General features: G+C 45.7%; 1 protein-coding gene across 1 annotated transcript in view; it reads left to right on the plus strand.

Annotated features, from left to right (window-relative positions):
• CDH4 (cadherin 4) overlaps positions 1–17,754 on the plus strand; it is a 423,769-nt gene that overhangs the window by 102,528 nt on the left and 303,487 nt on the right. Inside the window, exon 3 of the mRNA XM_066624723.1 lies at positions 1,956–2,132. Coding sequence (XP_066480820.1) covers positions 1,956–2,132 — 177 coding nt within the window. The remainder of the gene's footprint in view (positions 1–1,955; positions 2,133–17,754) is intronic.

Here is a 17,754-nt window from a genome sequence, read left to right on the forward strand (position 1 = left end):
CGTCTTCTGTTTCTTTCCCGTTTCCACTATATCCTTTTTGAGATACAGTGACCAGAACTAGACTCAATACTCCAGGTGTAGTCTTACCGTTGATTTGTACAATGGCATTATAATATTGGCTGTTTTATTCTCAAACCCTTTTTTAATGATCCCAAACATGGAATTAGCCCTCTTCACTGCCGCCACGCATGGGGTCGACACTTTCAACAAGCTGTTCACCAGCACCCCAAGATCTCTCTCCTGATCTGTTGCAGACAGCTCAGGACCCATTAGCTCAGTGGTTCTCAAACTCTCTGGGAGAGTTTGAGAGCCACTAAGTTCTTGTGTGGGCGGGAGGGCAGAGGCAGCGGGGCGGGGGAAGGCAGCGGCGCCATCCTGGAGATCACGCTGCTCAGGGGGGCTGCAGGGGCTTGGGTACACGTAAGCCCCTGCAGCCTCCCGGGGGTGCGGGGAGCCCAGCGTGAACTGCAGCAGGGCTCCCCACAGCAGTGAAAGTAGGTGCGGAATGATCACGCCCTGCCTCCGCTAAAGTGGAAGTGGAGCACGATCGCTCCGCATCTACTTTCACTGCTGCGGAGAGCCCTGCTACAGGTCGCGCCGGGCTACCCACACCCCCAGGAGGCTGCAGGGGCTTGGGTATGTGTACCCAAGCCCCTGCAGCCCCCCTGAGTGGCGCGATCCTGGGGATTGGGCCGCTGCCTCCTCCCTGCCTCCAGGCTGCCCTGCCCCTTAAGGGGGCAGGGGCCAGGGCCTGCAGGCTGGGGCGTCATGATGCCCCAGTTTGAAAAGCCCTGCATTAGCCTATATGTAAAGTTTTGATTTTTTACCCCAATGTACATGACTTTCCATCTGGGGTTCATCAATGCTATGTACACACAGTTTTGGATGCCAGCTGGTGGAATCAGGAAGACAATCCTGTACAAATTCTCTTTTTTGCCTGAGCACCCAGTATCCCAGATAGCTCACATGGCCAGGTCATAACCACAGTCATTGAGATTCCCAGTTCAAGTCCTGGAGTTTCTGCCAAATAGCCACACATCCTGCCATACCATACTCCTCATTTGGTGAGCGGGACCAAAACCACGTGGTAGAGAACATGCTTTGCATGCAGATGTTCAGGTCCTGAGATCTCCAGCTTAAAGGATCAGATGCTAGGGAAGACCCCCTGCCTGAGACTGGAGAGCAACTACCAGTCAGGGCAGACAGTGAGTGAGATGGGCCAGTGGGCCAGACCCAGTATGGACCAGACCTAGTATAAGGCAAGGCAGGCATCTGTGCGAGGCACTCCACAAACTAACATAGCTTGGATCCTGTGTCCAGACCCTTTTCATGATCTATCTAAACAGGCAGCCTTCGAGTCCTTCATGAATTCCATTCCACTGTGGCTGCAAAAAAAGTATGTGGCACTTTAAAATTCCAGGCTAGCGAGGAGCTTAACACTGTATAATGGACCCAGACCTACCACTGGTAACGCCGAGGGTGTTTGTGACTTGTTTCATTTGGTTCCCGTGATTGATTATATTTATTAGAAATCTGCAGATTTTATCCTCCAAGGGGCTGATAAAGCTTCCTGCGGTCGGAATAATGAAGACAATCCGTCGTGGAAGAAGGCTTGATTGTCTAATGACAGCTCCGTACGTCGGTAAAAATGAAGCTGTGGCAAAGATGTCAATAAAAGCGCCGTGTGCTTTTGTAATGCAGAAATGTTTGCTTCATTGTAATAACAGTCATATTTTTTTCCGCAGCTATTTCTCAACCCCGAACAAGCCTCAACGTGGCAGCGGTCCCGATGAGTGATTTTTCTTCCTTGCATGGGAGACAAAAAAACAGAACTAGCTTGCTGTTTGGTTTGGGGTTTTGTTTTGTTTGTGTGTGTTTTTTAAAATGAAACTCAGCAAAAAAGCACAAAATAACACCTTCATTTTCTGTTTTACCTTTTTTTCCTCCCCAATCAGCAGAAAGGAAAGAAGAACACATCAGCAGAGCTCCTGCAGCAGCCGGGTAACACTCTGCTGCCCTGGCGCCATCATCAAAATCCTCACGGGCTGAGGCGGCAGAAACGAGACTGGGTCATCCCACCAATCAATGTGCCCGAAAATTCGAGAGGACCCTTCCCCCAGCAGCTGGTTAGGGTGAGTGGAACGGCTGAATAATTTATACTCCTGATTGATTGTCGGTCTGGTTGCTCTGTGTGCGTCGTTTTCCAAAGCTGGTTGATGAGTCATTGTCAGAAGGAAAGCCGGCTTCTGTCCTGAGACAAGAAAAAGTTTTTTGTTTGATGGACAAAATTTTTGGTGTTCGACGTGATTAGCTGTGTCTTTATACATACATCTGTAAGCAAAGTTGTAATAGAACAGTAGCAGTCTGGGGATCAGTGAATAGCTCCAGGGAACCTTTTATCAAGACCTTGGTGTTTTTCATATAGCTTTGAAGCAACAGGCAGTTTCCAGCTGCCTTCCACCTTGCCTCTCTCCCCCTACCCACTACAGCATTCAACTAGTGGAAGATCGTGCCTTTCACCGGAACCTTCCTTGATGTGCCGATGGCCTCTCCCTCTACCCACTACAGCACTCAACTAGTGGGTGATTGTGCCTTTCACCGGAACCTTCCTTGATGTGCTGATGGCCTCTCCCCCTACACACTACAGCACTCAACTAGTGGGTGATTGTGACTTTCACCGGAACCTTCCTTGATGTGCCGATGGCCTCTCCCCCTACCCACTACAGCACTCAACTAGTGGGTGATTGTGCCTTTCACCGGAACCTTCCTTGATGTGCTGATGGCCTCTCCCCCTACCCACTACAGCACTCAACTAGTGGGTGATTGTGCCTTTCACCGGAACCTTCCTTGATGTGCTGATGGCCTCTCCCCTACCCACTACAGCACTCAACTAGTGGGTGATTGTGACTTTCACCGGAACCTTCCTTGATGTGCCGATGGCCTCTCCCCCTACCCACTACAGCACTCAACTAGTGGGTGATTGTGCCTTTCACCGGAACCTTCCTCGACGTGCCGATGGTCAAAAACCCATGACTATCCATACTCTTTTTCAGCAAGCTTGAATGCCTGTGATCCTTCCTTGCCATCACAGCAGGATAGCCAATGGCACGCTTGGAACAGGCAGACGGCTTTTAGGCCTAGCCCAAAGCACATCTGAAAGAGGACATCAGAATGTCTGACTGATGCAGAGAACACACAGATGTGTTCTTATTGCTGTCAATAAGCATCGCAAAACATGCACCCACAATGTGTATTTTGCTTCCACCGGGCTTCCCGTTTTGGAAAAGAAAACAAACATTGCATAAAACAAATAAAGGAAGAAGTTAAAAAAAAAGAAAGAAAGCCACCGGCGGACGGTTTGTCAAGTTGTCCTCTGGAAGAAAATTGCAACATAATTGCAAGAAATTTCAGAAAATAATTGGAGAAAATGAGGGTGCATCGTTTGCATGCCTTGTCAGGAAACAATGCTTCCCGAGTCCTTCCCGGGATTAAAATGAATGCTGTCATTACCTGCTCCATACTGATTAGCCATTGCCTCACTCAGCGCATGACACTCAGAAGCGAAAAGTGGTTTGTTAAATCCCTCCGAGGTACGAGCAGTCTTGATAACATAAATTACATCTGAAAATTTACATTCTCAACCTAGTGTGTTTCCAGAATGGTACATGAAATGTAACTGGCATGGTAGCGTGCCAGAGGTCCACTCATGCTGTCTGCTTCCATTCCCTCCTGCCCTGTTAGACAGAGACACGGTGGCAGTCTTTTAAGCAAGGATGGTTTCCCTAATTGCCCGTGACAGAATGGGAAAGAGCCTCAGATGCTCATGTGTCTTAGGGCACAATCCTAACCAACTTTCCAGCACTGACATAGCTGTGCCAGTGTGGCTTGCACTGCATTCTGCAGTGGGGATGCACTCAAGTGCACTTCCTCAAGGTAAGGGCATGTTTGTTATCTTACCTTGGGACTGCATTGCAGCTAGGTCAGTGCAGGAAAGCTGGTTAGGAATGCGCCCTTAGTTTCCCTTACTCGCCATCAGAGGTGTAACTAGGGCAAAGCTTGTGGGGCACCTTTGCCAGGTACTATGCCAACAGGGGTACATGACCACCCCTCAGGCTCTGCCCTAGTTAGGAGGAGGTACTGGTGGCGTTGTGCCACCGTTCCTTCTCCTGTGGAGGTTCCCCTTCAAAGGAACCTCCACAGAGGAAGGAACAGGGGTGCAAAGCTACTGCAGCAAGCGCCCCTCCTCTGAGGAGAACCCGGAATGACATCACGTGACACAATATTATGTGACATTGAGACATCACTGCCCTGGCCGCTGGTGCGCAGTTGCACTGATTCACCAGGCAGCAGCTTACACAGTTATGCTGATTAACAATCAGTGATGTCACTAGCTGCCACCCACTCCTGATGTTCCACCAGCAGAGAATTTAAGTAGGACTGTTAAGGCGCAATCCCTTATGTCAGTGCTTTCCAGCACTGGCATAGTGGTGCCAATGGGACATATGCTGCATCCTGCAGTTGGGTGTCACTCACAGAGGCCTCCTCAAAGTAAGGGAGTGTTTGTTTACTTACCTAGGAGCTGCATTGCCCTTATGTCAGTGCCAGAAAGCACTGACACAAGGGGTCAGGATTGCTCCCTTAGTTATTTTTTAATGAGTGGAAAGGGGCAGTTGGAGCTGCTTGTGCTCTCCCCTTCCTCCCATTTGTCCTCTCCTAATTGCACACCCGGTTATTTGCCCACCTGTAGGGGAAAAGATGCAAAGGCTCTTATCTTCTCTTCCACAGGGAGAAAAACAGCAGGGGCTTGATTTTGAGCAGACAAATGGCAGGTGGAGCATAATCCTAACCATTCCCAGGTACTCTGTATTGCAGCTTCTAGTGGCTCTTTTTCAGCCTAAAAGATAAACAGACGGGGGAAGAATCATCAAACTGCCCATCACATGTAGCTTGGTTCATAATGTGTCATTAGCAGGATTCCTCTGAACATATTTTCAAAGAACTCAGCCTGGTGCTTTTTTTCCAAACCTCCTGCTCACTCCAGGGTATTCTGTTGTCAGAAAGATCTCAGGGAACACTTCTGATCTGATTTCAAATGTTTCTTCTTGGTGGACATCAGAAATCTCTCATATAGAGTGGGATGCCAGGATGGCACAGGAAATTGTGTGGCATTGAGTGGAAGCAAAGCCATCTGGAGCACAGGTCTCTCTCCAAGGTTTTTGTGAGCTTTCCAAATCTGCAGCCGTTCCTGTCCCCTGACCTGTCTTTTGATCCAGGGGTTCTCTCAGTTCTCATTTTTCATACGTGTGGATGTGGATTTATTGTCATCGCCCGCCGTGGTTCTCTTACGTCCAAGGTTTCCAGCGGTATGGCATCTAGGCATTTGACAGCATGTGTGAATCTGTTTCTCCCTCCAACTGATCCTTGCAGCTGGTTGAATCTTGCTGCCATTTTTTTAATAGGTCAACTGATTTGAAAATCATGGGCAAATCTGTTTTGGCTCCCTCCTCCTCCTCATCCGGTGTTCTATTGTAGCCACAGAAAGTTGCATTGTCGATGGGGGTTGCTTGTCGGTATTTTTTCACTAGGCTGTGCCTGCATAAAAGTTTCAGTCTTTGCCAAGGTGAATAAAAGTGGACGGGACCCACATAAGCCTGAAGTGCAGCCCCTCTCCCATTCTGCAGGAATGAGCTGCAATTCTCTGCTCATTAAAGTGTTTCATTCGCAGACAAACACAACACGTGAAACAAGCAGTGCAATGTTATTATTTCAAATGCACTCAACCCTCTCTGTCAATTGCAATCTTTCTTTCACTCCCTGACTTTGCTTCTAAAGCTCGGCTCATATCAGGGCACAAACGATCAGTATTCTAAATACAGGCATGCCCCTGTATCTGTGGAGGATCTGTTCCATGCACACCCCACCAGTGGCCATCGCAAGGGTTTGGCCACCTGGAGTGAGAGGCCAACACGTTACCCCTATGATGGACCTTCTCCCATGCAGTGAGTGGGGCAATGCCCCGGGCAGTGGGCACAGTGATGTACCATCACCCAGCCCCCGCTGTTTTTTGGGGGGCTACAATTTTTGATAGAATAGAGATATTTCAATGTGGTTTGTTTCATTGCATTCTGCATGAAAGTTCGCATTGAATGATATATAACACAATGGTATTATTTGAAAATGCCAACATTTAAAAAATTTTGGCCAGTCGTGGTGTCACCCCTCTCCGTGCGTGTGACCTGGTGTGGCTCGCACCCCCCCCTTAGTGATGTCATTGTCCCCTGCAGATACGAAAACCATGGGTATGTGGGAGGCTATAAAAATAGAAGCCCCTGCACCATCCCCATGCCCGTTTGTTAATATGTTCTTAAAAACAAGAGGCTGTTTCCTGTTTAGTGTTAGAACTGGTTTAATCAAGTATTCGGGCTGCCAACAGCCTGCTCTTTAGCGCTATAAACTTAAATGCTTATAGTGATATGTTGAAACAAGAAAACTTCTCCCTGGTAGGCTTTTTAACAATGTTAATGTTAATGTGTGTGTGGGGGGGAGGGTCCTCAGATTTCACTTATGCTTCATGTGGCTGTTTTGTTTGTTTGTTTTTACAGTAACTCCTGGTCAAGGTGTCGCGTCACTCCCTCCAGTTACATTTTGTTAACATCACTTGAGTTATTCCTTTAAAAGTTTATCTGCTTGTCCTGATTGGCTCGAATGCCACCCCCTGGCCCAACAAAGGAGCATTACTGAACACTGCTTTGTTGTGATATCCCAGCATCTTTTTCCAACATCCTTGAAACGAGCTTCCGGGAAAAGGATGGAATTATCAATCACAGCCCAGTGTTCTCGATGTATCTTGCTGTTTGGAACTTAACATTTCAGAATCCATTAACCTCTAACTGTATGAGGGGAAAAACAACAGATGGTATTTGCCTGCAGTCAGACACTGTTTGTTGAGTGCAGGCCCAGCGAGTGTTTCCATAAAAGGTAATACAGCCCCTGTTTTTTCGTAAGGAAAACCTGAACCAGAGGTCTAGCAGAAGCAGGCCATGGCGGATTTCACACACCAAATCCCAAAAATTCATGGTTTTGGTTCAGTACCTCTGGTATAATATTAATCAGTTCAGAAGAAAAAGCCTTCAGATTTAGCTCTTTAGCACCTATCCTTGGGTCATGCCGAAGTATTCACCGCATGCTCTGACATACATGGAACAGTACTCACTGCTACTGGAAACGTGCATTTGAGGCCACATTCCAAGTCTTTTCACCCAGCCAGGCTGGCCAGCAGCCCTCCTTGTAGGGTTTCCTGGGCTTGGGGGAGAGATGGGGACAGAGTCTGAGACCGCCTGGTATCACTGATAACATATCTGAGGCCAATCCTACCTCTTGTACATGACACGGAGCTCTTGGCAGAGCTAGAGAAGGAATCGAACTGATTCTGAAGTCAGGATCAGCACACTCAGAGGAGATTGCAATGCTGCTACGGTCCACTGTATTTGGGGTGTTTATTTTGATGCATTACGGGTGGGATGGCAAGGAGCAGAGAAGCAATGATGCAAACTTATCTGTTGCCCCTGCTCCTCAATTGCACAGGTAAGACATTTTCACAAGTAAGGTTGGGGAGGGGCTTTGCAAAAACTATTTGTGTTTTCTTTTTAATAGACCTTTTGAATGCTTAACACCTCCCCCCCCCCCCCCGGTTTTTCAGGTATTCCAAAGGAACCCTTTGGAAATGGATGGAAAGGACTTTTGAGGCAGGCTAGAATGAGGCATAGGGGTTGCTCATCACTTGTTTTCAGCCCTAATATAAACAGGTATTATGAAAAAGTTGTATTTTTTTTTCTTTAATTGTCCATTGGCTAGAGAAAAAGCATAATGTGGATGTGTCCATGATAAAGCAGGTATCCGGACAGTTTATTTTTCTTAATTGGCCAATAACCAGAGAAAAGCTTTTATTTGAAACTATAGCAACAGCCCACATAATCTGCACAGGGTATTTAGCAGAGCTGTTAAAACACACAGAGATCCTAAATTTCAATTTACTTGTATCCATGACCCAGCCAGAGTGGTCTAAAGAATGGGGCATTCCTTCAAAAGACCATATTTTGCATCAAAATCTCCATTTCATGAGCATTCAGTGCAACATGGAGAATTTTTGCACACTGGAGAGAGGGGCAGATTTCAAACAGGAAGCAAATGTACCCCAAGCAGCTAAGTTCTACTCCCAATTGTGATTTGTTTTTCCTGAGGATGCCCAATTGAGAGACACCACATCATCATGTAGCTTTGTTCCCAAGAGAATGGTGGAAAAAAAAATGGCAGCCATTAAGTCATTGCTGCCAACACAAGAAGTGCCACTGTAGTGAAACACAGATAAGGGAGTAAGTTATTTTGTCCATCAACTTAGCCCAACTGAACCAAATGTGTTATGAAGAGAACCTTCTGCCCAGCGGTCATATTTTCTACCTCCAGTCCTAAAACACCTTGTGCCACCTGCATAAGAGCACCATGTGCCCTCAAGCAAAACCAGTGATTGTTTGATGGCTTTAGCAACTATGAGGTGGCACATTCAACTTGATCTTATGAAAGGCTTCAACAAACTATTTAGTTCTGCAACCTCCTCATGAATCACGCAGGAATCCGTGTAAGAAGCCAGTTGAAGTTGTGCAGATTTTGATTTTGAACACAACTTTTGACTGGTTGCTGAGGGTGAATTTTCTGTTTAACAGATAAGCAAATGGCATTAAAATCATTCATGTTCCTCCACACCTTCCCTGAGTCTTGGACACTAATGGCAGCTCCAACAACTGTGAGAAACCTCTCAGATGCTCATTTTTGAAGGTCTGAAGCAACTCATTGAGCTCATGGCATAAGGCATGACTTCCAAGTATTGGGATCAAGGGAACTTGAGGAAGCCCTGACCTTGACTTAGGAAACTTGGGAAAGCTTCTGGACCTAACTGCTTTAAATGTTTGGCATTGTTCATCTGCTTAGTCTTGTGTAAGCCACATTGAGTGTTTCTGTGTTTTGAGGTTGAAGGACAAGCTAAAAAGACCCTTACTGAAAAATATATGCTCTTTGTAAGTTTCCCTCCTCTATCCCTGTATCTCTAGAAAAATCTGGGATTGGGATTTATGACAGGGCTTTCATGAGTCACATAATTTGATGGGGGACTTGTAGTAGATATGTGAGGAGAATCTACAAGAGCATTAGCTGTCTTGGTCTGATATACTCAGGAAACACATAGCTTTGCTTCTGTTGCTTAGGAGCTTTCCAATTCTGTGTCCTTTCGATTAGCTCAGACAATTCTCAAGAGCCTTAAACATCAGGATGGGCGGTGCCTTCGCATACTTCCTTCTAGTAGTCAGGATGTAAATTAAACTAGACAAAATGTTGAGAGGGCAATGAGGGGTGAGTTTTGATAGCAACACTAGGGAATTAAATTACAAAGACCATCCTGGCTCGGCTGTAATCTAAACATAAGGTGGACCTTATCGCGAGAGGAAGTTCCTAAGAGATCCTGCCATACTGTGGTTGTCAGGGGCTGGCATCAGGGGTTGACCATGCTGGGCAGTAGCCAGGGGTCCATGGTCCTCTGACGACACATCTGGCTAACTCTGAAGTCCCCCCCCCACAATATGGCAGCAGGTAGCAGCATGACTCGCTCAATCATTGCTGTCATCTACTGTCCTCCCCATGCATAAATGGGCCAAGCTCCTTCAGAAACCCATCTGATGATGCAGGGACCATTTGTAGACAGTTATAGCGGCAGCATAGCTGGGGGGCAGGAACCTGGGGCTGGGTGACACGATGATGGCCCCCCCATCGCATTTCCCCCCTGCCTGCTCAGACCCCCCCCCATGCATGACTCTGGTCCTGGAATCAGCTCCATTTGGAACCATAAAGGAGCCAGAATGGGTGGGAGGGCCCATTTCGCTACGCTTCCATGCGCCAAAAGGTAGGTGCTGTCACCCCCCCCCCCACAGTGGAGATGTTGGAAAACTGCCACTCCACCATGGAAGGGGACAATGGATCCCCCTGCCTAGTTATGCTACTGAGTTGTAGAAGGCAGGAGAGGAGATGATGATACAGTTTACTCCCACTGTAGTTGTCCTGCAAGCAGCTGGTCACTCACTGGGGCACTGATCGCTTCCCTTCCTTTTTCTGGCCACCTGTGGTCCCACAGGGCCCCAATCTCTGGCCATCTCTGGTCCCAGTAGTGCTGATCCCACAGGACCCCAATCTCTGGTCATATCTGATCCCACAGGGTCTTGATAGCACTAAAAGAGGAGTATTCAAAGCCCTTTTTGCCTTCCTGACCATCCAGGAAAGTTAAAAGGGGAATAGCCTGGACACACCTTAGCTTTCTAGCAGGGACACGTGCATAACCTTTGGGTTATGTCAGAATGCCAGATGCAGGGGAGGGCACCAGGATGAGGTCTCTTGTTATCTGGTGTGCTCCCTGGGGCATTTGGTGGGCCGCTGAGAGATACAGGAAGCTGGACTAGATGGGCCTATGGCCTGATCCAGTGGGGCTGTTCTTATGTTCTTATAGTGTTTGTTTTCATGTGTGCGCCATGGGGGAATAGGGAGGCAGCACAAGGCTTGCCCAGGGTCTCCCGAAACTGGTGCCAGACTTAGTGGTTATTTATGATTGTGCAGCAGTTGCCAGGTACATCTGTAAAATCTCCAAGAACTCATTCCAGGACTATTACTGGTCACCACTACTGTTGTAGCATATGGCTTGATGACGCAACCCAGCCCCAAAACTGCTGCAATGGAGTTAATGCTTGTTTTGTCTGCCACAGGCAATTGAAGACTTAATCTCAGCTGCTATAGCAAAGAATTGTATTAAGTACATTTTTCTTATCAGCAAAAAATGTGCAAAACTCCTGCATAAATTAATGGGGGGGGGGGGAGAGAGAGAGAGAGAGAGAGAGAAATGATTCGTGCTATTGCTGTGCTTGTTGCAATAAGTTCATTTGGATGTTCTTGTAAACAATTGAAAATGAAAAGTAGGGCTGGAAGCAGTCTGAATTTAGGCCTTTGAGTATGGTCCTTGCACTGTTGCAAAATTCAGCATGCTTAAAGAATCTGCAGAAAACAAGTCCAATATCTAGAACAGAGGTGCCCAAACTCCAGCCCTGGGGCCACATGCAGCCCTTGAGGCTTCTCAATGCGGCCCTCAGGGAGCCCCTAGTCTCCAATGAGCCTCTGGCCCTCCTGAGATTTGTTGGAGCCCGCAATGGCCCGACGCAACTGCTCTCAGCATGAGGACGACTGTTTGACCTCTCACGTGAGCTGTGGGATGAGGGCTCCGTCCACTGCTTGCTGTTTCATGTCTGTGATGCAGCAGAGGCAGCAAAGGAAAGGCCAGCCTTACTTTGTGCAAGGTCTTTTATAGGCCTTGAGCTATTGCAAGATCTTCATTCATTAATATAAGTTCATCTTTAATATATTCATGCATGTAAACTTATGCAAATTTATTCAAAGTTTAAATGTAAATTAATTCTTCCCCTCCCCCTGACACAGTGTCAGAGAGATGATGTGGCCCTCCAGTCAAAAACTTTGGACACCCCTGATCTAGAATATAATAAATTAAGGGCCCAATCCTATCCAACTTTCCAGCACCGGTGCAACCACAGTACAGCCCTGAAGGGAAAAAATGTTCCCGTACCTTGCCTCTGTGTCTGCCTCCCCACCACAGGGTGAAGTGCATGCCCCACTGAAACAGCTGCACTGGCACTGGAAAATTGGATAGGATTGGGCCCCAAATGTGTCTAAGTGCTCCATTGAATCAGTGAATTAGTATGTAATTTCTAAACACTAAGAAAATTATCATCATCATTCTACCCAAATGGCTTGTGTAAATAAGCCGTGATGACCCAAAAGAATGGACAAGAGTCATTGCTAGAGACCTTGGATACCAAATGAGAATCAAAAATCTTTAATGAAAGGTACCAAATCAAGAAGTCTGAGGTTCCTAGGGACAAACATTCATCTATCTACCAAAGGGTGCTTTTGAACGTTATTTTAATAATCCCCTGTTTGGTTATGAGGTTCAGCTCAAAGCACATCAGGAGTTGCCCTTTTTCATTTGTCATTTATGGTGCTTCTGAACCACCTCCATTGTTGCAAATTAAGCCTGCCTTCTCTTACTGGTCACCAACCAATACAAAGTTATGTTACGGTTCCGCTTTGATTCTAAATTACTGTATATTCTCATCTGAAGTATGCAAGCATAATTCACTGATGAAGTTGATTCATTGAATGCTAATTTCATTTAGTAAAAAGGTATTGGGTCCAATCAGATTACACTTCCTGGCTGCTGACCCAATCACACTGTGAGGTGATGATCACAAGAAGTGGCAGAATGCCCAAACCACCCTTCCTTGGGTGAGGAGGGCTGTTTTGGATGCCTCACCCCCATGTGTTTATCTAGTAGCAAGGCTGCACACCAAGATAGGATGTGCTCACTCATGGTTTTCATTGCACAGTAGGGTGGGCAATATCCCAAGTGGCAAAGCTGATGCTCACCAGTTTAAATAATCTAGAAAGAAAGCATGATGCTTAAGTTTATCAGTGTTTTGTGGCCATGACGTATAAGGATACCCCTTGCATTTTTTTCCCCTGTAAAGTCCACGTGAGCTTTGAATTCTGAAAAAATATTTGGATTCTTCCATAGGAAAGCATTGTTCTAGTGGAATGTGTTGATAAGCTCTTAAAAACTACAACCAAGCAAAACTCCACTGCTGGTGTTTTTCACCAGCTGAAATTATAGAATGTAGAAACCCTACACTTGCTGGTCATTAAACATACATACACAGCACTATGGATTAAATAATGCATGTCTAGCATGAGTCTCAGTTTGAATTTCTCTTACAGCAGCATTCAGGACTATTCTGTAATTATACCTATTGTATTTTCTTGTGTTCAGACCTGTGAAGAGTTTACGCTGTCCTTGCTTGAGCCAGTGGGACTGAAAAGAAAACTGTCACTTAACGATGCAGTTGTCTCAGGCTCTATCATTTAATCAATCATCTGAAGGAAATTTTTAGCCCCTTTGTGTTTGGAATTCTCTTGTCTGAGCAGAAAAAAAGAAAAGAAAAAGAAAAACTCGTTCTTCTTTTCCTGAATTGCTTTAATAGCTGTATTTATGCAGTTGAAAGTTCCCGGAGAACTGCAAGTAGAATCAAATTGCCCAGAATGCCTAGATAATTTATCAGAGAATATTCAATTAGAATATATTAATATTTTAGATTTCCATCATTAATTTAATCTTCAGAGATTTAATTTAGTCCTTCAATTGCTGCAGTGCCGTGCGTGGGCAGATTGTGAGGATGAGTGCTTGAAACACCTGCCACAAATGGGTGACTCTTTGCCTGATTCTCCATAGCACAGAGTGTTCCCTCTCTGGCACCAGCCTCACAGGAAAGAAAAAACTGCTTCTGGTTGCATTGTGTCTTTCCTATTGTGATCCGGTTCTGGAACTACAATAGGTCCAGTGGAGTTGCTCAGGGGATCAAGGCCAGATCCTGAAAGCCAAACATGGTGAACACCTGCATAACCTGGTGCCGTTCTCGAACCCTTCTGATTCAGGGGGGGACGGACGACGGACTGCGTCTTTGAATACTTGCGTATTTTTTTTAAAAAAAACTCTGAACACAAAAAATTGGAGCATCGTGTCATTTTCCTCATAAGTTAAAATTAGAGAGGAGTTTCAAATTTTCAGGAGAGTGAGGACCAAACAATCCTTCTGTACTACAGGTTTCTAGTACAGAAACTAACTTACAGATTTGATGATGATGATGATGATGATGATGATTCACATCTTATACTACCCTTCCTCCAAAGAGCTCAGGGCAGTGTACACAGCTGCTCCCCTCCTTACAACAACCCTGTGAGGTAGGTGAGGCTGAGAGAACATAAGTGGCCCAAGGTCACCCAAGCAGTCTCATGTCTTAGGGGGGATTTGAACCTGGATCTTCCAGGTCTAAGTCCACCTCCCAAAGCACTACACCACCCTGTTATGCCCAACCTTCCCACACACATTTTCCCCCTCGTAAAAGTTAAAGCTTGCTTCTTGAGTCTTTGTCAGCCTGGTCCTAATCAAATTGCTACAGGCAGGGGGTTGGACTAGATGACCTTGTGGGAACTGTCTGATTCTATGAACTTCTCAGTGCCAATGCAACTGCAGTGTAACCTGAAGCAAGGGAACAAATTTTCCTTAACCTTGAGGAGGCCTCCATTACTCCCCCCCCCTTCCTGGATGCAGTGTGCACCCCATTGGCATGGCTGTATCAGCACTGGAAAGTTAGTTAGGATTGGGCTATGTGTGTTTTTTTGGTTGGTCTTAATAAAGGCACTACTAGATTGTGGGTTTTGGATTCTTTTCCCTTAATGAACTAAAAGTTACCCTTATTAAATGGGCAAAGATACACCTTTTAGTGGTGCTCCTCTTATATTTAGCAGGGGAAAAGAAACTGTCTTATTTGCCCCAGCAATAACATCTTTTCCAAGGACAGTTTTATGGTGTCTCCACCATGGGTTGGGGGAGAGGGAACAACCTTCTAATTTATTCTGCTAAGTAAACTTCTTTGGATATTTTTTCTGTTGAAAAGCAGCAAATAGATATTTATCATCATCATCATCATCATCATCATCATCATCATCATTCTTTACCCCCTCATGTGAAAGAAACCCAGATACAAATAAAGGAATGCGTGACCCAAGACAATGTCCTTCCCCCTTTCTGGCAATGCATTTTTTAAAAAGTGGGCCCTCTGATATCATGGTCAGGTTAGTTACTGGGCTGGGGTGATTGTCTGAATTCTCTTTGTGCCCTTCAATTCCTGTATAAGCAGATCTGGAGGCCTGCTGGGATCCAAGATGTTGCCTTACCCTGCTCTAGTAGGCAAAGAACCCTTGCTTGTCTGCGTCTCCAAATTGCCTTCCCTTCTGCTTCTGCCCCTCCCCTACATTGACAGAACTATTTCAGAAGTACCCTGCGAGTAGACTGACCATTAAGGTAAATATTGCCAGTTTTATTTCTCAATGGGACATATATTCTAATATCATCTAATCATCGCTGTCTATTAGCAAGAATGATCAGCACCCTCAAGAGTCACAACAATCCTAATATTTCAATCATCTGAAAATGTCCTACTTAGGTTGCAGTCCAAACCAATTTTCCAGCACGGTGGGTGATGGATTATAGGGTACAAGCCATGATGTGTATGTGCAACCTCCTGATTTTAGAAATGGGCTATGTCAGAATGCCAGATGCAAGGGAGGGCACCAGGATGCAGGTCTCTTGTTATCTGGTGTGCTCCTTGGGGCATTTGGTGGGCCGCTGTGAGATACAGGAAGCTGGACTAGATGGGCCTATGGTCTGATCCAGTGGGGCTGTTCTTATGTTCTTAAGGGCAATGCAACTCCAAGGTAAGAGAACAAACATTCCCTCACCTTGAGGTCTCTGTGAATGCCCCCCCCCCAACTGCACGATGTAGCACATGACCCACTGACACAGCTATGCCAGCACTAGAAATTTGGTTAAGACTGCACCTTTGGTGACTAAATTGACAAGAGGTTGCAGAAGGGGGTGTTTGGATATTTCATTGTAGAGAAAACCCTACAAGGGGAAAAGTTCCAGTATGCCCTTTCCCAACAGTCTAGTTTTCTGTTGTCATGGAGTTTTGGTTTGTTTTGTTGTTGTTGTTTTCTCTTTTTCTTTTCTTTTATTTCTTTTTCTTTTTAAATATGGAGTAGCTTTCTGACACTGATTGGATGAACATAAGAAGAGCCCCACAGGATCAGGCCAAAGGCCCATCTAGTCCAATTTCCTGTATTTCACAGTGGCCAATCAGATCACTTAGGGAGAGACCTACATCCTGGTGCCACTCCTTTGCACCTGGCATTCCGAGGTAGCCTCCTTCTAAAACCAGGAGGGTGCGTGCACCAATCATGGCTGGTAACCTGTGATGACTTTTCCTCTATAAATCTATCCAATTCCCTTTCCAAGTTATCTAGGCCACTGTGGGCAAGGAGTTCCACAGATTAATTACACAAACGGGTAATTGCACAAACAGGTTCATGAATAGTCCAGCATCTCAAGGATATCCAGCTGTCCAAATATTTCTTCAAAAATGATCTGTGAAGGAAGTAAAGTTCTCTGGCTGGAATTGAAAACTGGGACTGAACTGAATGGGTCCAATTTATTTTGTTTGTTTAGTGACTCAAACTATACATTTTCAACGAGAGATACTTGTTCAGTGAACAGTATTAAAATCATTTTATTTCAATTAGCATTTTGGAGCAGCATCAAGTCTTTAAAAAAAATACATGTTCTGCAGCTGTCTTTGGTACAATTGGGGTCTACTCATAAATCAGAGGCATCAAACATGGAGGTGCCTCTAGTGGGGTGTCTGGGGAGCAATCTAAATGCTCCGCTAGGTTTTTATACTTTGTGGACATCTGATGTGAGCAGGTTTTTACAAGCAAAAAGGATTCTTGCATCAGCAGTGTGTCGGCAGCTACAGTATTTATGGGACAAGGGTGCCTGGGGGAGCTTTCACATTGCTCCCAGGGGTGCCCACACCTGTAGACAATATCCAATTGGGTATGTAGATCTTTGTTGATCAAAAAGGGTGACACCTCCCCTACAATCCTTCTTGGGAACAGGGAGAACATTATTCAAAACGTGGTTGAAAGGAAGGACTAATGAGAAAAGGAACTTGGAAGAAGCCATATAGCATTATAGGGACTGAATGGTTTAGGCTGGGAGGGAGAGAGAAGTGCTAGGTCAGCTGACCAAGAGGCAAGAGTGATTCAAGCAGAGCTGGCTCTTCGTTTTTCGAGGGTTCTTGGCAAGACTTCCTTTACGAAGTCGTGCCCTCTTCTTTGCTGTCTGCTCTCCCACCCAGAGTTAGCAGGCCAGTAGGCCAAGGGGAAATGACTGCCAGAAGCGGCAGATCAGGGATTGGCACTGGGCTCTTCCAAGGTGCTGGGACCTCACCAGCTACACTTGAATGCCAACCTTGGGTGCCAGGCATGGGCTAAAGGCAGTGAAACAAAGCACTGTATGCAGTGAGCTAAAAAAATCACAGTGGGCAGAGGAGAGAAGGAGCTGAAGAAAAATGGAACCAGAGAATGAATAGGGTTGTGGCAAAACAGTGTGTGTGTGTGTGTGTGTGTGTGTGTGTGTGTGTGTGTAGAGAGAGAGAGAGAGAGAGAGAGAGAGAGCCATCAATAGGAGAGGCTGTGAAATGTTGGCAGCATCCTATTGGGATAACAAGGAGTTAAGAAGCAAGTTGTGGCCAAATTTCATATATTGATTTGAACGAACCTGCCAATTCTTTGCATGCAGGCTTCTAGTTGTTTTATTTATAGCAGCTGAGATTTCCAGGGTCAATGGTGTCACCACGTTAATCCTTGTGCAGATGTTTCTCTTATCACCCAGTGGAGCCATTTTTGTTCTGTTTCAAGGCTGAGCCACAGAAGTATCACTGTCAAATATTTCTCATTATTTGATCGGGGGGGGGGGGGGAGAGAGAGAGAGAAGAATCTTCCTTATGGCAATTTGATTTTGACAAGATCTCCCAAGGGACAGCTGATCATATCTTTGATGACATTTGGTGTTTGTTGCTAATTTGCTCCAATTGACAGACACTTGTTATGAACATTTTTTTAAAAACAAAATCTGAATAATTAGACAATTGTTGGTGACAATCTGGATAACAATTTGGGTGACTGTCTCAAGGCAGT

This window comes from Tiliqua scincoides, chromosome 4 (genome assembly GCF_035046505.1).
Source record: "Tiliqua scincoides isolate rTilSci1 chromosome 4, rTilSci1.hap2, whole genome shotgun sequence".
NCBI classification, from domain to species: Eukaryota; Metazoa; Chordata; class Lepidosauria; order Squamata; family Scincidae; genus Tiliqua; species Tiliqua scincoides.